Source organism: Panthera tigris, chromosome B3, assembly GCF_018350195.1.
Source record: "Panthera tigris isolate Pti1 chromosome B3, P.tigris_Pti1_mat1.1, whole genome shotgun sequence".
NCBI lineage: Eukaryota > Metazoa > Chordata > Mammalia > Carnivora > Felidae > Panthera > Panthera tigris.
In genome coordinates, this window is record NC_056665.1 from 597,914 (window position 1) to 620,849 (window position 22,936).

General features: G+C 60.9%; 1 protein-coding gene across 4 annotated transcripts; it reads left to right on the plus strand.

The window, feature by feature from the left end:
- The first annotated feature begins 2,132 nt into the window (after window positions 1–2,132).
- Window positions 2,133–21,928, plus strand: CIB2 (calcium and integrin binding family member 2). Of its 4 annotated transcripts, XM_042987849.1 has the most exons (7): window positions 2,133–2,316; window positions 6,599–6,633; window positions 7,823–7,939; window positions 14,747–14,858; window positions 16,717–16,864; window positions 21,141–21,336; window positions 21,526–21,928. In XM_042987849.1, the coding sequence occupies exons 1-7, from the start codon at window positions 2,266–2,268 to the stop codon at window positions 21,545–21,547; spliced, it is 681 nt and encodes a 226-aa protein (XP_042843783.1). In that variant the 5' UTR covers window positions 2,133–2,265; the 3' UTR covers window positions 21,548–21,928. The 4 variants fall into 4 exon arrangements, with proteins under 4 accessions (XP_042843783.1, XP_007084045.1, XP_007084046.1 ...); XM_007083983.2 differs by lacking the exon at window positions 7,823–7,939; XM_007083984.2 differs by lacking the exon at window positions 7,823–7,939 and having other exon boundaries at window positions 16,717–16,813.
- The last annotated feature ends 1,008 nt before the right edge of the window (window positions 21,929–22,936 follow it).

A 22,936-nucleotide genomic window follows, 5' to 3' on the forward strand; every position in this document is an offset into this window, starting at 1 on the left:
GTTTTGATCCCTCGCGTTTTCCGTCCAACTTTTAAACTTTATGGAAGGAGTCAGAAATGAAAAAAGCCAACGTTTAATGAGTGCTTGCAAAGTGCCAGGCGCCACCATGGGACCCTCAGCTCCCTCTCGGCATACCTTCTCGGGGCGTGTCATTTATAAGACGGCGGCTGACTAGGAGTCGAGCTCCCGGAAGCAGTGGTAACCCCGTGTTCCCATCATCGTGTAATCAAGACTTAAATCCACCTGTTACCAACGGAGCAGCTCTTCTCTGAGACTATTGCTTCATCTGTGAAATGGGCAATAAGGCCAACTCTACAGACTTAAGAGGCGTGGATAAAATGTTTTGTGTTGCCCCTTCCTTGCTGGGTGGCTCCGGGCAGGTCACTCTGCCTCTCTGAGCCCAGGCTTTCTCAACTGTAACATGGGACTGTAACTTGCTCTCCTCACGGCACTGCTGTAATAGTTTAGGACAGAGGGCCTCCTCCACTATTGCCGTTGCAATAGTGATCACGGAGGTTGTAAGGGAACTTTCACAGGGGTGTGAAGACAGAATCACAGAACTGAAAACCCAGTCTTCTTCACAGAGGTTCTGGCTTCTCTGCATGGAGCACGTGTCACACAAATATGCAGCGTGTTAGACAATGTACCCAGGCAGGATCTGAACACTGAATTCCGGCCCGCTCGTGGGCAGTGTGGCGTCGAAGATGACGAGAAGGAGACGTGTAACAGTGACTGTGTGGTCTAAGGGGGCTCCCGTCTCCCCAGGTCTCTCACACGGGAGAAAAGGGAGGTACAGAGAGACTCTTACAAAGGTGTCTCTGCTCTAAAATTCCACAGTCTCTGAATTACTGGTCACATAGCCTGCCTTCTTTCCCACGGCTGAGACCCCATCGCACGTCTTCTGAATTGCTTCCTGCCCTTCTGATCGCCTCTCGTGACTCTTTGGATTTGAACAGGGTGGCTTGTTCTGTTTAGCAGATAGCTGCTGTTCTCACCTGAAGGTGGCAAAATGTTAGGTAACCCCCAAACAGGAACCTCAGGTAAAAGGAACATGTAGAAACACCTGGGAAATCTGCCAAACTCGGAGCCTCTAACCTCCAGCGATGATTCTCAAAGTGTGGTCGGGGCCAGCAGCACCAGCAACACCTGGGATCTTGTTAGACCCCCCACATTCTGGGCGGTCCCAGACATACTAAATCAGAAACTCTGGGGGTGGAGCCTCCCACGTGCTTAAAGAAAGGAACCATCTATTTTTAAAGCATAACATGCTGAGTTCATGGAAGTCCAGGTGTGGAACAGCAGGCTGAGTCAGCACCTGAGTCCAGCCCAGTCCCGCTGCTTCCCAGCTGTAGGACCTGGAGTGTTACTGATCCTCTCTCAGCCTGTTTCCCCACCTATAAAATGCAGATAATGCCAGTAGAATCAACCGTCCTGGGGTTGGAAATAACACATGTATGGGTGGGATTCCTGGAAGGACTTAGCAGTGGCACTGTTTGCTGTGGTCTTTGGCATTCGCTTAGAAGTCCCAGGTGAGGCGCCTGGGTGGCTCAGTCGGTGTAGGAACCCTCTTGATTTCGGCTCAGGCCATGATTCCAGGATTGTGGGATGGAGCCCAGTGACCATCTGCACTGAGCCTAGAGTCGGCTTGGGATTCTCTCTCCCTCTGTCCCCCTCTCCTGCTCGCGCACGCGCTCTCTCTCTAAAACAAATAAATAAAGATTTTAAAAGTTCCTGGCCTTTGTCACACTTCACTGGACACGGTAAGTCCTGTAAATCCTCCTCGGTCTCGTGTGCAGCCAAAGATGCAAAGAAAGGCTAGTGAATCCTGTCCCGCTAAGGAACCCAGAGGGCCCGAGATGCACACACCCCTCCCCCCCGCGCAGAGGCCAGAGGTCCGCTCACCTGCAAAGAAAGGCCAACTCACAGACCCATCCTTTGCAGCGGAGGGCCGGCCCGCCGAGCCAGGAGTCCTGGCCCCGCCCAGCCGGGGGTCCTGGCCCCGCCCAGCAGGGAGTTCTGGCCCCGCCCAGCTGGAGGTCCCGGCTGCGCCCCGCCCCAATCCTGGCCCCGCCCAGCCGGAAGTGAGGCGGGGAGAGGCCGGGCAGCCCCTCCCGCGGAGGGAAGGGGCCGCCCCCTGACGGGGTGGGCGCACCGCACCGCGGGGCGGGGTCGCCCGGCCTCTCCCCGCCCGGCTCCGGTCGCACTCCCGCCTCCGGGTGGCCGCGGGCTCGGGCTCGGCGCCCGGACGACGGCGCGGCGACCGCCATGGGCAACAAGCAGACCATCTTCACGGAGGAGCAGCTGGACAACTACCAGGTGAGCCGGCGCCCGCCCTCCCCTGCTTTTGGCCGCGTGCCGAGGCCCCCAAAGCCAGTTACTGGGTTCGGACTCTGCCCCTGCCTTCAGGTAGGAGCGTGACCTTGGGATGTGACTTGCAGCCTCAGTTTCCCCACCCTTGCGTTGATAGCGCTTCCCTCGCGGTAGCCGTTCCTTTTCATCCCCGTTTAGCCTCCATACTCTTGGCCCCTCGCTGGCCTCGAACCCCTCCCCAGACACCTGTCCCAGCGCCCACCTTGGCACGGAGTTGGAGGGTCATGAAACGTGGGCTGCAGGGAGGGTCCCCGATCCCAGGAATCAGCCCAGGAGAATGAGTCTCTGCAGAGCAGAAATGACCTGGGGGCCTGTCCGGGTGGGGAGTGAGGTGTATCAGACCCCAAGTCAGATTTACGTTGGGGGTGTCCTGTTTACCCGTTTGGGGTCTCTACCTCTGGCCCCAGCATGGAAATAATTGGAGCAAGAAGGCAGGCCATGTGCCCGTTCCCACGCCCCCCTGCAAGGTCCCTCAGCCCCCAGCAGCCACCTGCTAAGGCCCTCCTAGCACCTGCTGCCTCCAGAGCCAGGAAACTGCCCAGATCCGAGGCCCCGAAGCCCTTCTGCCATGGGGAGGCTTGTGTGGTTGCAGGATGAAGCCCAGCCCCCTGACTTGATGGGGCCCTGGCCAGCCTCCGGGGCTCCTTCCCTGGGCTGTCGCTGGCCTCCTTCCTCCCTCCCTTTGCCCATGCTCTGGGACGCCCCTTCAGATTTCCCTCATCCTTCAAGACCCAACTGGGACGCCTCTGCCCGACTCCCCTGGTCAGAGGGGGCCTGCTTGGAGTGTGCTGTGGGAGAGAGGCACATCGGCAGTGTCTCCTGTGGCTGCCTGTTGCCTTCGTGAATATTTCTTTTGGTAATGGGCCTGAAGCGTGAATCCTCTGAGGCCCCTTCTCCTCGGAAACGCTGGCCGTCAATAATGGTTATCAGCTCCATGTGAGGCCCTGAGAAGGACCAGGAAGCCACATTCATGGAGCACTGCTGTGTGCCAGGCATTGGAACGGATACCCTCTAGGATCCTCACGATGGGGCGGATTATCAGCCCCATTCCACAGAAGAGTAGACAAAGGCCGAGGAGCCACTCAGTGCCTGGCACAGTCCAGGCTCAAACTGGAATTTGAATCCGTTAATCCAAGGCTCACTGCTTTTGTTTGGGGGCAGGGCCTGTGTGTGCTCTTTGTCCCGGAGAGGTCAACCTTGGCCTCGTGAGAGTACGATGTGCTCCAGGGAAGGAGGGTCCTAGTGGTCCGTGGAAGACCCGGAGGGAAGGGGAACTTTTGCTCTGCAAGATTCAGAGAGAATGCAGTGCTTGAGCAGGGCCTTTGAAAGGTAGGCCCCCGCAGGCCCAGAAGGAGGCGTCTGGGTGGAGGGGAGCACGTGGGTGAAGGCTGGGGGGTGGCACAGGCAAGCAGGCGGACCCTGCCCAGAAGTGAAGCGTAGCCCCATGGGGGGTGGGGAGCCTGAGTTTCCGCTCACACCAGCCTAGCGTTGGGTTACACTTGGGAGCCAGTCCCAGTGCTGGGTTGTGATCCTCCACCAGAGCCGGGCAGGGTGGGAGGAATGAGAGCTGACGAAACCTGAGAGCCCCAGTCTCCCGCCCTCTGCGCTCCATCCAGCCCCACGCCTGCCAGGCTCCCAGTTACGGCCCCCTTTCCCCAGTCCTCAGGTGCCAGTGATTCCCAAGTTCAGGTTTCTTTCCAGACTTCTCTGCCCTCCAGATCAATCTCCCAGACTCCTCAAACTGCAGAGCAGGGCTCCCAGCCTCCCTCAGAACCCACCACTGCTCCTCTGGCCATTCAAGTCTCACAGGCAGCCCACATTTTCAGTTAAGAGCAAGCCCTGTAACTCACCTGGGGACCCCCTCCTCTGTCTCCACCCAAGGATCCAAGGCAAGACAAGACACTTAGAATCTGAGTACAAAACCTTATTCTCTGCCAACACTGCCAGAATCCTGAGAAGCCTTTACGGTACTTGCCACGCTCACCCCCTAGGAGCTGCCTCCCTGGGATGAGGTCCAAGCAAGGTCAACAGAAGAAAAAGCAAAACGTTAGTGGGTGAGCAGGTTCGTGGCAGTTAGGTGGTAATGTTGAGAACCTACAAACAGCTGCTGCCACGTGTTCAGGACGAGGAGAAAGTTCGGTTAAGCAGGGCCAATGCCTTTTGTGAGACATCCTGCAGCCAGTGAAGCGTGTGGAGGGCTTACATGGGAAGACCTGTTCCTCGTCCCGGAGCCCTGTGTCGAGCACCCATGGCGCTGGATGTGGAGTACACGGCCGGGGCAGGACATGAAACGGTCAGTGGACGTGGTCATGGCTGGACTCTACAGTCTGTGGACTGCGGTCAAGAAGCAAAAGCCCCAGGTTGCAGTCAGCCCTCTGGGCTGCGTGTGCAACTTAGAGCAAGCTATTCAACTTCACCGAACCTCGGTTTTCCCATCTGTAGAGTGGGGAGATAATGCCTGCCTGCCTTCCCCTCCTCCCCCCACCATGGGCTAGGGACGAGGGTTGAACAAAATTGGATAACCAGAGCCCCCACGGACCAGGCCTGTGGTGATCACGGACGGGGTGGGGTGTGGTTCTCAGCCTGGGCTGCACGTTGCAGTCATGGAATGTCTCTGCAAACTCTGATGCCAGGCTCCACCCCAGGTGATTCTGCTCCAGAGCTGAGGGCCTCGTTTTAGCAACAGCATCACTGCGGGTGGAGCATCTTGGAAAGATTTGGATTCCTGGGCCCCACCCCCAGAATTTCTGGTGCAGCAGGTCTGGAGTGGAGCCTGAGAACCTGCATTTGCACTAAGTCCCCAGGTGATACTGGTGCGGCCAGTCCTGGAACCACACCTTGAGGACGGTTGATGTAGACAGGTGTAAGTGGTTGTGATAAGGGACCAGGGTCCTTTCGCTCGTAGGGCCTTTGGGTCAGGACCTAGATATTTCCTTTTCAACCCAGGGCATGGGAGAAAGGAGAGCAGAGGGGAAGAGGGGAGGCCAGGGCCTCTCCCTGTCCCTGGTTATGCCGACACCCCCACCAGGCAGGTTGGGAGGGGCCGAGGAGGGTCTGTGCCTGAAGACTCAGCTAGGCTGCCTTTGGGGCTTGCTCCAGGGTCTTCAGGAAATCTGTCCCCGCCTGAGTCGGAGACAGGGACTCCGAGCCTGGTGAGGGTGGGGGCAGAGGAGCTATTGCCTAGGGCAAAGCCTGGCCCCCTAGGACAAGTCCCTGGGGTCCGAGAAGGGCAGGGCGGCCGGCGGGCCTTCGGCCTAACTCCTGGGCGGCAGACTGGGTGACAGGGGACCCGGAAGTTCCCACTGGCTCCCCCTTTCCAGCCCTCCCGCGGGCGCCTCCTCTCTGGGCTTCCTGAGTGTGCGGCACAGCTGCGCCGGTGCCCAGGGACTCCGGGTCTCACGCGGGGCAGGCCTGGCTGGCTGCAAGCCTGGGCCGCGGCTGTGAGCCCCTGGTCAGCACATCCCCAGGGGCAACGGCGGCGAGGGCAGGGGGGCCAGGGCCAGGATAAGCACAAAAGCCCTTCATCTCTGGGGTGTTTTTGCCTCCATACGTCACACCGTGGCCAGACACCACAGCCGCCGCCACCAGGCAGGCCGGCCCGTGGACAGAGGCAGGTCACACAGACAAGGCAGGACACCGGAGACCAGTTTATAACTGGGCGACCTTAGGACCCGAGCGCTGCCCCCACCCTGAGGGTCCTAGCCGCTGCCCCCTGCCTCCTCCTCCCCTCGCTTCCGCTCACCTGGCCTCCACCGCCTCCCCGTGTGACCCCCTCTATTCCTGTGGCTTCAGATGCCACGTAGATGCCGGTGTTTCCCCAGCCTGTGTGTCCCGGGGCCTTCCATCTCTGTGCCTGGGACACATGGCACACGACGCGGGGCACCGATCTCGCGCTGCAGTGTGGATGGCGCCCCCTGCAGCTGAGACCCTGCCGGCCTTACCTCCTGACTGGTCTCCCAGCCCCTTTCCCCGCCGTCCCACAGAGCAGACTACAAGTCAGTGCCATCCACCTCCGGCTCGTCCCCCTGCCTGTGCGTGCACGCCCCCAAGGCTGCCCCACAGACCCCCACACCATGCTGCAGTTCCCTGGGCCAGGCCACAGCTTCAGGAGGTGGCTTCCCGGCCACCAGGCTGCTCTCTGCCCAGGCCGAGGCGGTTCCCGAGAGGTCCCGAGGGAAAGCGGGGCGTGGGCCCTGCAGCGGACTGTGTGTGTGTTTTCCCTTCACAGGACTGCACCTTCTTCAATAAGAAGGACATCCTCAAGTAAGTGTGGCCTGCGGTTCGCCCGCTGGAGCTGGGCCGGGCACCTCGCGTGGGCTGGCTGCACGGGCTGGGACCGAGGGGGGCATCTGCCTGTCGGGAGCCAAGCGCAGGCCGCTGTGAGCTGGAGAACTTCCCACCCCGCCCGGCGCCCAGACCCTTCTGCCAGGAATCAAGTGTCTCCGTCTTGCGTGCCCGGCTCTTTGGGGGGCCGTTTCAGGCACGTTTTCATTTTATCCTCCCTGCGACCTTGTAACAGGAAAACCTTTTGTCCCTACTTGGCTGTGGGGCCTGAAGACCTGGCCTCTGACTCCAGGCCCCTTGCTGTTTATTTGACCGTGTCCGGAGATCTGTCAGACTCGGGGTCCCTGAAATGCCCTCTGGCTCCAGCCCTGATGTCCCTCTGCCCTGGGAGGCCCAGAAGTCAAGGGCCTGGCCTGCATGCCCCCAGCATGCCTGAGCTGCCTGCCAGGGGCTCTTCCCTTTCGGGGACAACTCCTTTCTTTGGGACGGAGGAGGCGGGCTTTGAGGGAAGAGAGGAAGGGGGTTGGCAGCCTTGGAGCCCCAGGCCCAGGCAGTGAGCACGACCCACAGGATGCCGGGCCCGGCCTCTCACGGGCCCTGTGCCTGAGCTACCAGGTGGCGTTAAAAGCCGGCGAGGTCACAGGACCGCTTTCCCCGGAGGCCGATGGGCGGGCTGGGGCTAGAGCCTGTAGCAGCTTCCCAGGCGAGCTGTGCTTTGTCACTGTCCTGACCACTCCGCTCACACGGGCAGCTCCCTCCGCCTTTCCCCTCTGCCCCGGACACTCTTCAGCCTGCCCCCGGGTAGACAGGGGTCCCCACTTCTCCACCTTGGAGAGGCGGGGTGACGGGCCGAGCCCCGGCTGTGGCATCAGCAGACCTGGGCCCTACTCCCGCATCCTAGCTGTGTGGCCCCGGGCAAGCTTCGAGCCTCAGCCTCGCTTCTTCTGTAAAGTGGGGGCGGGGACACTTACCTCATGGCAGGGCTGAGAGGCGGGAGCACCAGGGCGCGGTGTTTGCACAGTGGGATTTGGTCTGTGACTTGAATGATGTGTGGGGTGGGGTCCCCGTCCGGACGGGGTGGCCCTCAGAGCCGTAACGACAGCCGTTGCCGGTGGCGTCCTGGGCACCGACCCTCACCGAAGCCTCACCACGTTCATCGTCTGTGCAGGGCCCCCGCCTCTGGAGAGGCCACACCCCGGCTGCTCGTCCTCCGAGGCCCGTGCTCATTCCTGCTCTGGCAGCGAAAGCTTGTCTCCGCTGCCCGGCGGCCCCTTCTTCACCTCTGGTACCCACCTCGTTCCCGTGCCCCCTTCCAGACCCACCTCCGTGGTCGTCCACGCCACCCCAGCTCATGTGTCCTGCTCGTGTCCCCTGTGTCACTGCTCTTATAGTGTCCTGGATGCTCCAGGGGTTCCTGGCTCATGTGCTTGGCTGCCCCTGAAGTCGCAGTCAGCCGGGCCCCAGCCTCCCCGCCCCGTAATTGGGCGCAGCACCTGGTAACCCCCAGTGAGCGCTTGAAGACCACGTGGGCGAAGAAGGAGTAGGCTTGGCCATGAGAGAACATTCCAGGCCAGGAGCAGCAGGGCCAAGGACACAGGCCTGCTTCACCCCATGCCCACCTCCAGTGGTCTCACTGAGAGCAGCAAGGTTGCCCGTGGTACGGGCACGTGGCACGAAGGCCAGGCATTAGACTTAACATGGCAGGTCTTTGGGGTGTCCCTTGTCCCCTGGCAAGTGGCGAGCCCCAGGCAGATGGGGGGATGCCCCGCAGTCCTGGCCTGCCCAACTCTGAACCCCTCAGCACCCCAGCCTCTGTAGCTCGACCCAGAGCCCGGGCCGGGCCTGGGGTCCAGACACGGGTAGGATCCCTTCTGGCCGCTGGATGCCCCTTCCTGCTTGTCCCGTCCCTGGTTCATTCAGGCTCTGCCACTGTGTTAACACTCACTGGGGACCCAAGGGACCAGACCCGGTGCTTTTTCTGCAAAGTGGTCATGTCAGGAGGAGGGGGCGGGGGATGGAGCGCCTGCTGTGGGTCATTCCCTGTCTCTGCACTGTCCCCCCGCCCCCAGCAGGCCCCTGTGTTCAGCACAACACAGGGCCGCTTGGGGTTTTATGGCCCACCCGTGCACCCTCGGCAGGGGTGGTGAGAGCAGGCAGCACGTGGGATTGTGGCCCCTGGAGGAACCACGATAGCTGCGTTCCATTTTGGCCCCTTCTCTTTTCTCCAACCTTCTCTCTGGGCCCCAGCGAGGGCCAGTGAAGCCTACCAGGGACTGACCACCCCTGCCGGGTGAGCCCTCTCCGCCATTCACACCTCAGGTCCAGGCAGGGCAACCGGGGCCCGGAGCCCAGCTCGGCAGCGTGCGGCAGGCCGTCGGCAGAGCCGGGCCCCGGCCCGCCTGGTGAGCTGCCCCCAGCCCTGGCCCGGTGGGTGGCGCGGAGGAAACCCGAGCACAGGTTCTCCTTGCGGCGGCCCTGGGTCACGATAACCGTCGGCGGTCCCCCCCCCACCTCCCCCGCCACCGCCACGTGGATTCAGTTACTCGCATGACCTTTTCCACCCTCATGCGGAGCCCTGTTCCTAGCAGGTCCCAGGTGGCACTCTGACTGCCCTCTGCCCCCCGTGGGCCTGTGCTCCTCGGTGAGGGGACCCGAGTCCTTGCCCCCCGGTGCAGAGAGGCCCTCAAGCTAGCACCGCAGAGTGTTTCCCTGCGTCAGTGTTTCGTACCTTGGTTTCTCAACGTGCTGAAAACTCTGTGGGCTCTGTTTTAATTACTTTAAGCTTTTTATTTCATATGTGATACTTGATGACCATAGAGAAATTCGAAAACAGAGGCGCCTGGGGGGCTCAGTCAGGTGAGCATCTGACTCTTGGTTTTGTCTCAGGTCATGGTCTCACGGTTCATGAGTTCGAGCCCCGTGTCGGGCTCTGTGCTGACAGTGCGGATCCTGCTTGGGATTCTCTCTCTCCGTCTCTCTGCCCCTCCCTGCTCACTCTCTCTCTCTCTCTCAAAGTGAGTAAATAAACATTAAAAAAAAATCAGAAATAAAGCCAGTCGAGAGAAGACAAAAATTACTTGTAACCCCATCACTTGGCGGTGATGAGCGTTGATGTTTTGCTGTGTATCGTGTCAGCATTTTTCCTGACAGTATTTTTCCTCTGTGTTTATCAAAAATGTGTCTCATGTTGTTTTATAATGTGCTTAAAATTGCTTTTCCTTAAGCAAACTTTAAAAATAGGTTTAAAAACATGGTCTTGCCACATCCTTAATTCATTTGGCTGGACGCGTAGGTTTTCAGCACTTGGCCATTGTAATTAGTCTTGTGACAGCACGGCTGTGCCCCACACCCCTGCGGTAAATTTCTTTTTTCTTCTTTTTGTTTTAAACTTTTTTTAACGTTTATTTATTTTTGAGAGAAAGAGAGACAGAGTATGAGCGGGGGAGGGACAGAGAGAGAGGGAGACACAGAATCGGAAACAGGCTCCAGGCTCTGAGCTGTCAGCACAGAGGCCGATGGAGGGCCTCGAACCTACGAACCGTGAGACCATGACCTAAGCAGAAGTCGGCTGCTTAACTGACTGAGCCACCCGGGCGCCCCTGGGATAAGTTCCTAACAGATTTCTGAATTGAAAGGTATAGACCTTTCTTTCTTTCTTTCTTTCTTTCTTTCTTTCTCTCTCTCTCTCTCTCTCTCTCTGTCTCTCTCCCTTTCTTTCTTTCTTTCTTTCTCTCTCTCTCTCTCTCTGTCTCTCTCCTTTTCTTTTCTTTCTTTCTTTCTTTCTTTCTTTCTTTCTTTCTTTCTTTCTTTCTTTCTTTCTTTCTTTCTTGGTATACACATTCTTAAGACTTTTGATTTTTACTGCTAAATTGCCCCCCACCCCTGAGAGCACTTTTGAACCATCTGCTCTGCCAGCTGCCCTGCGTGAGGTCCCATCTCCCTCCTTCCTCAGTCACGCTGGCCGTTGCATCTTTGTCTTCCATTCCCCCAGTCATTTACTGACTGCCCCGGGGTTCTAGCCCACAGCCGGGCCCACCCACGCGGTGGTGGCTTTCGGGGGACTCTGCAGGAACCGCTGCTCATTCGCCCGGAACAGTCCAGACTTTTCGTGTCCTGTTTTCACTTGTAAGTTATGGCAACCCAAGTTTGGATTACTGTTTCAATTTAATTTAATTATATGTACGTGAGCGCTGAGCCCAAATGCGGACCACCAACCAGTCTGCGACTTCCAGAAGAATCCGCTTCTCCCAGTGATTTCAAATGCTCTTTGTCGTGGACTGTCCTCACACCCGTGCTGCGCCGTGTCTGTGCCGCTCTGGTCCGCGAGGTGACCGGCTGTCCCCTCAGACTCTGTTGTCACAGCTGAGGGGCAGACGCCCCCCCCCCCCCCACCGGGTGCCCTCTTTCAGGCCCGCCCCCCCTCCCACACTGGTGCTTTCACACAGACTTTTGAATCTGGTCGGCAAGTTCTTTGTTTCGTTTTCTAATTTAATTATTTTTTTAAATTTACATCCAAGTTAGTATATAGCGAAGCAATGATTTCAGGAGTAGATTCCTTAATGCCCCTTCCCCATTTAGCCCATCCCCCCTCCCACAATCTCTCTAGTAACCCTCAGTTTGTTTCCCATATTTATGAACCTCTTCTGTTTTGTCCCCCTCCCTGTTTTTATATTATTTTCGCTTCCCTTCCCTTCTGTTCATCTGTCTTGTCTCTTAAAGTCCTCATATGAGTGAAGTCATGTGATGTTTGTCTTTCGCTGACTGACTAGCATAATCCCCCCAGTTCCATCCACGTAGTTGCAAATGCCAAGATTTCATTCTTTTTGATTGTGGTCGGCAAGTTCTCAAACAAACCGCTGCAGGTTTCAGTTAGGATCGTCTTCATTTGGCAGAAATGTGGAGACAGGAAATAGAGGCACTTACCTTGCCACCCAGATACTTTACATCTTTTTACACACTTGGTTTTCATACTTAGTTGTTGTTGGGGGGGGGGTGATTTTTTTTCCTATTGTGATTTAGGTCTTTTATATCTTATTTTCGAATAGGCTGATGCTGGTACATAGAAAACTATTTTGAGGGCACCTGGGTGGCTCAGTCAGTTAAGTAGCTGACTTCGACTCAGGTCATGACCTCATGGTTCGTGGGTTTGAGCCCCTTGTTGGGTTCTGTACTGACAACTCAGAGCCTGGAGCCTGCTTCGGATTCTGTGTCTCCCTCTCTCTCTGCCCGTCCCTGGACTCATGCTCTGTCTCTCTCTGTCTCAAAAATAAATAAAACATTAAAAAAAAGAAAACTATTTTGTGCAAAAGGGCTACTGAGCCCTTTCTCATTCAAATAGTTTTTTAACTGATTATTTTTGGTTTTCTGGCAAATAATAATTCTCCTCCTTTCCAATACTTAAATATACCGTCTCTTCCCGCACTGACCACCGTGGCCAGCGGTCACGGGGCGATGCCGTGTAGCGGTGGTGATAGGCAGCCTCCGGCTTTTCTGGGGATGGCTCTGGTGTGGTGTGGGGTGTTGATTTGGGGTAGAGCATCCCTTTGTTTCTGTTTTACTGAGGATTTTAAGCTTTATTATTGATAAAATTACTACTTAAAAATATTTATATTTTAGTGACCACTTTACAAATTCAAGCAGTTTGGGAGCAGGTGAAGTGACAAGTGAAAGCTGGCCCCTTCTTCTCGCTCCTATCTGCCCCCACCTTGCAGGGGCCAACAGCATAAATGTGTGGTGCATATTTTGGCCTTTATTCCTGTGTCCATACACCCATCAGGTCATAAATATAGCTACCAACTTGACAAAACAATTTTTTTGCCGATTAATACGATTCGTAGTCACAGATTTTTGAAGGGTTAGTCCAACGGCGTATTCCTGGCTTAAATCCTACACGGTCTGAATGTGTCACTCTCTCAATACCGTGGGACTTGATTTATCAATATTTCACGAGAGTTTTGCATCTGTGTGTGCGTCGTTGGTCCCTTTTGGATGCCACCCGTCGGGTTCTGCGAGCAAGGTTCTTACTAAGTTTCTAAAATGAACGGGGAGGCGCCTCCCCGACTGCTCCGGACTCCGGGGAGTTGAAGCAGCACAGGTGTGACTTCTGCTCCGGGGTCTTAGGACAGGGCCAGCATGCCCTGTACTGGGACGGGGTGACTGTTTGGTTTCCCCACAGTGATTCAGCCTTCCAAATTCTGAGTTTGCCTTAGAAAAAATAAGTAAATAAAATAGCAGGGTCACTTTAGTCCTGGCGTCAGGGCAGGAGTCAGCCCTCCCGCCCCAGGGGACACCCCAATCTGCCAGCGCTCGGCCCTCTCCCCACCTCCCTGGTGGGGTGCCCCTGGCGGGCAGGCAGCTGAGGGCCGGGTGGCCTTGCTAATGCCATCCTCCCTGACCCCGCAAGTGTGAGGACAGCAGGACAGCCCCCATTCGCTGATAGGGAGGTCCGTGGGGGTCCGACCTCAGTCTGCCGTGTGGCTCGTGCTGCGGCCACCCTACATGCCTTTGGAGGTGGAGGGCAATGCCCATGGCACCCAGCATCACACCCCACATGTCAAAGGTCAAGGGCAGGGTGAAATGTAACAGAAGTTTAGCACGTTTGTCAAGTACGTGAAACCAGCTATGTAAATTGTGATATGCAAGTGCTGGTTCTGTGTTTGGGGACAGTAAACAAGGACAGGTTTTTCCTCAACTCGGAGTGAGAGCGAAGATAGGCCTTGAATGCCCCTGGCGGAGAGTCCTGGCCCCATGCTGTCACTAGGGTATCTGCTGACGAGGGTCGGGCTTTGGGATTTCCCTCCAGCCCTGTGTTTCCCAGTGGTGGCGCTTCTGTGCGATTCTGGACGTTCGTGGGGACTTGTGTCTGGGGGAGTGGCCTCATGGCGTTTTGCTCTGCGTTCACCCCGCCCATGCGGAGCCAGGGCGGCCTGAGAGAGACACCAGCATCCGCCTCCCAGGGTGGTTGAGGGATTAAACTGAGTCATCCACACGGGGGAATCGACCCAGAGCCTGGCACAGAGTGAGGACTCGCTAAACGGGGCTGGTGTTACGTGTGCACCGGGCAGGTAGTAAAGTGCTTGGCCGGAGAGGGCTGCGGGCCTGTTGCGGGCACCCGGGGTGTGTCAGTGGGCCAGCCACTTAGAACACTGGCTTTAGGGGAGTGGGCCAGGCAGGGCGGGGGCTCTGGGGATGCTTTAGTCCAATTCCCAAGAGTCCTAGGCCCCCCCTTGGGTGGGTCACCCGCCTCAGCCCCTGGTCGGTGCCCCCTGAACTCATCCCCCCATCTGACAGCACGTCTTGGACACGATTTCATCTGACCTGAGCTGCATTTGTGTGGGGCGGGACTTGGGGGCTATTCTCCCGGATGTTAGGGGCAGAAGAGGACTGAATAACGGAGGATGGGCCTCCCCGGGAGCTAGGGGCAGGAGGTCCCACACCCTGGAGGGTCCTCGAGTCGTTCAGGCCAGCTTGTGTCCTGGGGCCACCTGAGCACTGACCGGGCTGCCGGCAGGGTGGGAGGTGGGAGTGACTGGGGCCCTGGCAGGGCCTGCCTGTGGGCGTGAGTGCTGCCGGCGGCTATTCCAGAGACCCAACCCTCAGAGCCTGCTTGGGACCCAGCAGCAAACGGGGCTCGACAGCTTAAGGACTGGGGAGGAGGGGTAAATGCCCTGGATCTCCGGGCCTTCGTTCCAGCCACGTCCCTTGTACTTCCAGTTGTGTGGCCCTGGACAGACGGCTCTTAACCTCTTCAGGCCTCAGTTTGCCACGCTGAGAGCTGGGAGCGCAGCTCACCTGTGTGCACAGCTGAGGGCAGAATTAATGGGGCGACACCGCTGGCATACAGAAGGCCTTTATGGGGCCCAGAGAGGGAACACGGAGACCTGGGGGTGGGGGACACGACCCGGTTATCAGCATGGGGGCCTGCTGCCCCCCCTCCCAGGCCCCACTTCCTGCGCTCAGAGCAAGGCCATGGGGCCTGTGTGGAGCAGGGGGCTGGGTGCAGGTGGGGCAGCATCGGCCGAGGGGGACTCAGGGGATGCACACACCCCCCCACCCCCCCCCGCCCAGCTCTTTCCCTCTGCCTCCCTCGCAGGTTGCACGCACGGTTCTACGAGCTGGCCCCCAACCTCGTCCCCATGGACTATAGGAAGAGCCCCATCGTCCATGTGCCCATGAGCCTCATCATCCAGATGCCAGAGCTCCGGGTACGACAGAGGCCGCTGCTGCTGGGCAGGTGGGCTGGGGGGCAGGCAGCGGAGGCACCCAGACCTGGTGGAAGCCGGCTCCGCCCTTGGTGGCTGTGTGGTCCTGAGAGGATCACTGGACCTCTCTCTGCCTGTTTCCTCCCCTGTACTCTCCGAATAAATGCGCCACACGTGTGGGGACTGCATACGGGTGGTCAGTGCTGCCCTATAGTCTGTGTCACCTGCTTGCCCCTTTGTGACACGGCTGGTCATCTGTGCATGGCCGACCTTATGTCTGCTCTTCTAGATTCCTCTGTCTCCCTGTCTGGCATTAGCCTCTCTAGCACGGCTATCCACACCATCACTTCTCAGACTTGAACGTGCACAGGGCTGCCTGCAGATCTTGTCAGGGTCAGCAGGTCTGGGCCAGGAGGTCAGGGTCAGCGGGTCAAGGTCAGAAGGTCTGGGCCAGCAGGTCTGGGTGAGCAGGTCAGGGCCAACAGATCAAGGCCAGCAGGTCAGGGTCAGCAGGTCTGAGCCAGCAAGTCAAGGTCAGCAGGTCTGGGCCAGGAGGTCAGTGTCAGGGCCAGCAGGTGTGGGTCAGCAGGTCAGGGCCAGCAGGTCAAGGTCAGGAGGTCAGGGTCAGGGCCAGCAGCTCTGAGCCAGCAGGTCAGAGCCAGCAGGTGTGGGTCAGCATGTCTGGGCCAGCAGGTGTGGGTCAGCAGGTCAGGGCTAGGAGGTCTGGGCCAGCAGGTCAATGTCAGGAGGTCAGGGTCAGGGTCAGCAGGTCAGAGCCACCAGGTGTGGGTCAGCAGGTCAAGGTCAGCAGGTCTGGGTCAAGAGTTCAGGGTCAGGGCCAGCAGGTCAGAGCCAGCATGTGTGGGTCAGCAGGTCGGGGCCAGCAGGTCAAGGTCAGGAGGTCAGGGCCAGCAGGTGTGAGTCAGCAGGTCGGGGCCGGCAGGTCAAGGTCAGCTGGTCTGGGCCAGCAGGTGGGCACTAAGATTCTGTTTTGCAGCATGTTCCCAGGTGAGGCTGTACCTGCTGGACACCACACCACATGGGTATTTGACACGAAGGTTTCATTTCACAAGCTCCTTGCCTGTAGTACGTCGAGGGCAGTCCCGCAGTAGGGAAGGTTGGCTTTCGGGGCACAACTCCACACAGCTGTGCAACTCTGCCAGCAGCCCCCTGCCAGCACTTGGGTGTGTGTTCCCGGGGTCAGGGCACCATGTGGCAGCCACTCCGGCGCCTCTGTCCCAAGGGGTAGTGAGGCACCGGCCTGGCCACGGCTCAGAGGGTCCCTGGAGGGGTGGGCAGTCTGGCAGCAGCCCCTCGGCTGTTCCAGAGCCTCCTGGGCTCAGCACAGAGTGGGGGCTGGAGTGGGGGCTCCAGGAAACATGAGCCCCCAGAGACCTGGGATCAGAGGGAGGAGTCGGGTGTGGCTCCCCGGAGGAGGGGCCCCCTGGAGCTGATCGAGGCCGGGGGTCTGACTGCTTGTCCGGGCTCATTTCTCCGAGCCTTTGGGGCCCCACTTCTGCCCGGCAGGACCCTGGCCTGACCTCACATAGCCAAGGGCTGCCTGCACCCTGGGCCTCCTTTTCTCCTCCCCATGGTGGCAGGCACCCCTGTGCACCCCTTGGGGCAGTGGGGAGCACACCTTGGCCCTGCTCCGTGCAGGTCTGAGCGATGGGTGGGACACGAAGTGCGGTGCCTGGACTGGCATCCACACCTTCCGTGCTTTGTCTGCCCTCACAAACCAGTCACGCAGGTGTGGTGGTTCCCACTTTGCGGGTGGGATGGGGTGGAGGGTTGCTCGGGGTCAGGTCACTCGTCCAGGGTCACCCTGCACCCACACAACCACTGTGGCTGTTTCCTCCAGGAGAACCCCTTCAAGGAAAGAATCGTAGAGGCTTTTTCAGAGGATGGCGAGGGCAACCTCACCTTCAACGACTTTGTGGACATGTTCTCCGTGCTCTGTGAGTCAGCTCCCCGCGAGCTCAAGGCAAACTATGCCTTCAAGATCTACGGTAGGGCCCTCGGGCTGCGTGCTGGTGGTGGGGGTGCTCCCCTCGGGGGCTGCTGGTGTTGGGGGGGCTCCCCTCAGGGACTGTGTGCTGGTGGTGGGGGTGCTCCCCTCGGGGGCTGTGTGCTGGTGGTGGGGGTGCTCCCCTCGGGCTGAGTGCTGATGGTGGGGGTGCTCCCCTCAGGGGCTGCGTGCTGGTGGTGGGGGTGCTCCCCTCGGGCTGAGTGCTGGTGGTGGGGGTGCCCCCCTCAGGCTGAGTGCTGGTGGTGGGGGTGCTCCCCTCAGGGACTGTGTTGGTGGTGGGGGTGCTCCCCTCAGGGACTATGTTGGTGGTGGGGGTGCTCCCCTCAGGGGCTGTGTGCTGGTGGTGGGGGTGCTCTCCTCGGGGACTGTGTGCTGGTGGTGGGGGTGCTCCCCTCGGGGACTGTGTGCTGGTGGTGGGGGTGCTCCCCTCGGGGACTGCGTGCTGGTGGTGGGGGTGCTCCCCTCGGGGACTGTGCTGGTGGTGGGGGTGCTCCCCTCGGGGACTGCGTGCTGGTGGTGGGGGTGCTCCCCTCAGGGGCTGAGTGCTGGTGGTGGGGGTGCTCCCCTCGGGGACTGCGTGCTGGTGGTGGGGGTGCTCCCCTCGGGGACTGTGCTGGTGGTGGGGGTGCTCCCTCAGGGGCTGTGTGCTGGTGGTGGGGGTGCTCCCCTCAGGGACTGTGTGCTGGTGGTGGGAGTGCTCCCCTTGGGCTGAGTGCTGGTGGTGGGGGTGCTCCCCTCGGGGGCTGAGTGCTGGTGGTGGGGGTGCTCCCCTCGGGGGCTGCGTGCTGGTGGTGGGGGTGCTCCCCTTGGGCTGAGTGCTGGTGGTGGGGGTGCTCCCCTCGGGGGCTGAGTGCTGGTGGTGGGGGTGCTCCCCTCGGGGGCTGCGTGCTGGTGGTGGGGGTGCTCCCCTCAGGGGCTGAGTGCTGGTGGTGGGGGTGCTCCCCTCGGGGGCTGCTTGCTGGTGGTGGGGGTGCTCCCCTCAGGGGCTGCGTGCTGGTGGTGGGGGTGCTCCCCTCGGGCTGAGGGCTGGTGGTGGGGGTGCTCCCCTCAGGGGCTGCGTGCTGGTGGTGGGGGTGCTCCCCTCGGGCTGAGTGCTGGTGGTGGGGGTGCTCCCCTCAGGGGCTGCGTGCTGGTGGGGGGGGGTGCTCCCCTCGGGGACTGTGTGCTGGTGGTGGGGGTGCTCCCCTCGGGCTGAGGGCTGGTGGTGGGGGTGTTCCCCTCGGGGACTGTGTGCTGGTGGTGGGGGTGCTCCCCTCGGGGACTGTGTGCTGGTGGTGGGGGTGCTCCCCTCGGGGACTGTGTGCTGGTGGTGGGGGTGCTCCCCTCAGGGACTGCGTGCTGGTGGTGGGGGTGCTCCCCTCGGGGACTGTGTGCTGGTGGTGGGGGTGCTCCCCTCGGGGACTGCGTGCTGGTGGTGGGGGTGCTCCCCTCGGGGACTGCGTGCTGGTGGTGGGGGTGCTCCCCTCGGGGACTGTGCTGGTGGTGGGGGTGCTCCCTCAGGGGCTGTGTGCTGGTGGTGGGGGTGCTCCCCTCAGGGACTGTGTGCTGGTGGTGGGAGTGCTCCCCTTGGGCTGAGTGCTGGTGGTGGGGGTGCTCCCCTCGGGCTGAGGGCTGGTGGTGGGGGTGTTCCCCTCGGGGACTGTGTGCTGGTGGTGGGGGTGCTCTCCTCGGGGACTGTGTGCTGGTGGTGGGGGTGCTCCCCTCGGGGACTGTGTGCTGGTGGTGGGGGTGCTCCCCTCAGGGACTGCGTGCTGGTGGTGGGGGTGCTCCCCTCGGGGACTGTGCTGGTGGTGGGGGTGCTCCCCTCGGGGACTGCGTGCTGGTGGTGGGGGTGCTCCCCTCAGGGGCTGAGTGCTGGTGGTGGGGGTGCTCCCCTCAGGGACTGCGTGCTGGTGGTGGGGGTGCTCCCCTCAGGGGCTGAGTGCTGGCGGTGGGGGCGCTCCCCTCGGGCTGAGGGCTGGTGGTGGGGGTGCTCCCCTCAGGGGCTGCGTGCTGGTGGTGGGGGTGCTCCCCTCAGGCTGCGTGCTGGTGGTGGGGGTGCTCCCCTCGGGCTGAGGGCTGGTGTTGGGGGTGCTCCCCTCAGGGGCTGCGTTTGGTGGTGGCGGTGCTCCCCTCGGGGGCTGCGTGCTGGTGGTGGGGGTGCTCCCCTCGGGCTGTGCGCTGCTGGTGGTGGGGTGCTCAGGGACCCCGGGAGAGTGCCTGACCTGTGGGGACAGATAGTGTGTGAGGACGCCAGGGGTCCTGGGGGGGAGGGAGGTCCCGGTTCCCTGGGGGCGGGGGGGTGTCCCTGGATAGGACAGGTGGGGGTGGGCGTGCCCAGTGGAGGGAATGGCAAGGACGTGCCAGGCTTGGGGAGGTGAGACGCACCCAGGTGGTGTGAGCCCAGGGAGGTCACGGGACAGGCTGTGAGGAGCCAGCCAAGGAGTGTGAATCTGGTGCCCAGGACTACGGGTCCACTGCAGGATTCCAGGTAGGGCAGGACAGTTCTGGGCTCCGGAGAGGTCACTGGGCGTCCTAGAGGTGGGAACTGGAGACCAGGGGCGGGGGAGGGCGCCTCTGCCAGGCAGGGAGGTTCCCAGGCCCCCCAACCCCCACCCCCTGGAGGCGGAGGTGGGCGGCCTGACTTCTCACCCCAGCCCCGCCTATGACCGTGGTCACACGGCCACCAGAGGGCGCTGGACCCCCAGAGGAGAGAACCTCATGAGCTGGACCTGCCCAGGGCCGGTGGTCCTCGGTCCTCAGGGAACACTGAGGCCCAGGGAAGGGCTGGGACCCATCGTGGACCAGAGGAGCCGTGGGCAGACCTCCTGTCCCAGCACCTTGGATCAGCTGGTGGCTCCCGGGCCTCTCAGGCTTTTTCACTTTGTTGTAGTCAGCTTGTCCATTTCAGAGGCCTGGTCTGGGTCCACGCATGCACCCCTGTGTGCGCACATCAGAAAGACCGCAGCTCGTCTACCCTCCAGTCCCGGGGCCCCGACATCGCTCCCGGGGAAGGCTGTTGTCTGCCAGCCGGGGGGGGTGGGGGCGCAGCCGGGCAGGAGGGGCAGGTCCCTTGCTGCCCTGCTTCCGGACAGAGGGGGTTTGGTGCTGGGGAGAATCAGGGCCTGACTTCCGGCGAGGGTCACCCCCCCCACCCCCGCCTCAGCTTGTGCACGTGAAACGGGCACAGGAATCCAGCCAGCCGCCCGCACATCTGCACAGGGCTTGCTGGGCGCCCCTGTGGGGCGGAGATGAGTCCCACCCCTGCCTGTCCCAGAGGCGGTGCTGTGGGCACGCGGCGAGACGCTGGGGTCCGGTGCTGACCGGGGATGTCACTGCAGGACCCCAATGCTTCATCCTTGCACAATGGGGACTCTGCTGGACCTGCCAATCAGCTTGTGTTTGGTGGGAGGTGAGGGGGGGGCATGAGGCAGTGCACGTGGTGTCCCCCCAGCAGCCACACTCTTCATCACCGTCAGCGTCTGGGTGCGGCCCGTGCAGGGGGCTCAGCAGGAGGAGCCCGGAGGTCTAGAAAGCCCCCTGAAGGTGGTGTTTGAGCTGAAACTTGAAGGACCAACGGGAATTTGCAGGACAGACAAGTGGGGGACAGTCTGGGCGGAAGAAGGGCAGACATCTGGGAGCTAGGCTGGAGACTGGGGCACATGTCGGGGTCACTGCCGTGATCACATGCCTCTCTGAGCTGTGCGGCTGTGCCGTGGGCAGCAGAATCAAACCGTGTGCCCGGCTCTGTGCACAATGGCCAGCCCGGGCCTCCTTCCGAAGGGCTTCTGAGTCCTGATGCCCGTGGTGCCGGGCGGTGCAGGGGGCGGGGGGTGGGGCACCTGCGGGAGGCTGCAGGGTGCAGCTTAGGGAAGGGTGTGCTTACTGGCCAACAGGCTCGGCTGGCGGCCAGTTCCCCCTCCAAGCCACCCTCAGACCTGGATTCGGTCACTTGGCCTTTCTGGGCCTCAGTTTCCTCCGCTCCGGGGGGGGGGGGGGGACACAGGGCCTGCTGTGGGGTGCGGCCGGGAGGTCCTGGTGTCCCCACAAGCCTCAGATTCAGACTCTGAAGTGTCTCAGACCAGGTTTGTACCTGTGGACATTGTGGGGACTCGACAGGGTCATAGATGTTGACTTGGCGGATGTGGTGTCTGTCTTGTGCCCCCTTGGCCCCCGTCGGCCGGGCACAGGGTCCGGGGGCCCCGGAGTGTGAACGGGCTGAGGGCCGTGGGGTGCCGGGCGGGACCCCTGGCCTGAGCACCTCCACCCGCCCCCAGACTTCAACACAGACAACTTCATCTGCAAGGAGGACCTAACGCGGACGCTGGCCCGGCTCACCAAGTCTGAGCTGGACGAGGACGAGGTGGTGCTCGTGTGCGACAAGGTCATCGAGGAGGCCGACCTGGACGGGGACGGCAAGCTGGGCTTCGCCGACTTTGAGGACATGATCGCCAAGGCCCCCGACTTCCTCAGGTGTGGCCCTGCGGCCGTGGCTGGGGGCTGGGGTCCCGGGGACAGCTGGGTGTCCAGCTTTCTGCCTGTCCTTGGAGTTGCTCAGTTGTGTCCTCTGCACCCTCCCTAAGGGACCGTCCAGCACGGGCCAGGGGCCTGTTGGCGTTCCACCGAGGGGCCCTCACCCAGACAGCCCTCCTCTCTTTCTAGCACCTTCCACATCCGGATCTGAGGACACTGCTGAGGGCGCGGGGCCCAGAAGCTGACCCTCTGGCTCTGCTGTCTACACAAGTGACCTCCAAGCTGCCCGGAAAAGACGCTATGGCCTCTGGGGTCATACCAACATTTCCTTGGCCCTTTCAGCAAAAAATCCTTAACCAGGGAAGGGGGGTGTGAGGGCAGGGCCCTTCCCAGACCCCAGACCCCACCACAGGCCCTCCTCCGTCCCCCCCGAGCTCCCCAGACCCTCATCCTCTCCCCACCGGAAATGGCTGCACCGAGGGGGGAAGGCACAGGCCTCGCGGGGCAGGGGATACGGACGCGTCCCGGTGCTGGGCAGGCGTCCTGGTCCCCCAGGGCAAAGTGAAAAATGAAAGAGACCAAGGTTTTATGAGCTGCGCGGTCTTTCTCCAGAACCCAGTGCGAAGCTGTGTGGACGCTGGGCAGAGGGCTCCATCCCTGTCCCCGGCGCTGGGCACCGAGACAGAATTCCCCGAGACAGAATCCTCACTGGTGCGTGCTGTCCACACACTGGTGAACTTCTGGGAGTAAAGCACTTTTGCGTCCCTGTGCTCTGCCTGCCATCATTAGGACGTGCTCAGTGGCCCTTTTCTCCTGACCCTTGAAGTCCCACGGCCAGCGCGTCACCTCAGGGTCAAGTGTTGCCCTCCGGCTTTGGGCACGAACTTTTATTTCAACCTTTGTGCCTTTGGGAGGAAAACACATTGGTGCCCCAGATCCCCAAGGTGACAACCGTGTCCATTTCCCTCATGACAGTGGTCGTTCCAGTGACAATTTATGGAGCGTTTGCTAACCACGTGTCTGAACGGGGCTGCTGGCTGTACCCTTGTCCTACAAGGCCCCTGGAGGGGGCCTCTCAGCGGCACAGGCCGCCACAGTCCACAGGCGTGGCCTGAGCCAGCTCGGGGACACGGGCGGGGGCCACGGCACTCCCTCTGGGGGGGTCAGTCGGCTTTCTGCCTCCGCCGCCTGCTCAGTCTTACACGAGGGGGACGCGTGGGGAAGAGGGACCCTGTGGGCGGGGACCCAGGGAGAGCGGGAGACAGGAGCGCCTGCGTCCAGAGGCGATCGCCCGGTCGGGCCGCCCGTCGGGTCTGGGTCTCAGGGGAGAGGTCTGAGAACTAGCCGGAGAGGCCAAGACCGGCCGGAGGCAGAGGGCAGGTGAGGGTGGCCCAGGCGTGCACCCGGGCTGAGCCCCGCAGCCAGCCGGGCCCGGCCTGCTTTACGGGGGTGTGTGCGCAGGCTGTCAGCGTCATGTCAGGCAGCCTCCCGCTCCCCTCCGGGCCTGGGATTTCCCGTCCGTGCCAGGAAGGGCTTGGATCAGGGCTGCCCGGCCTGCATGATCCGGCTGGGATGGGCGGGGGGCAGAGAAGGGCCAAGG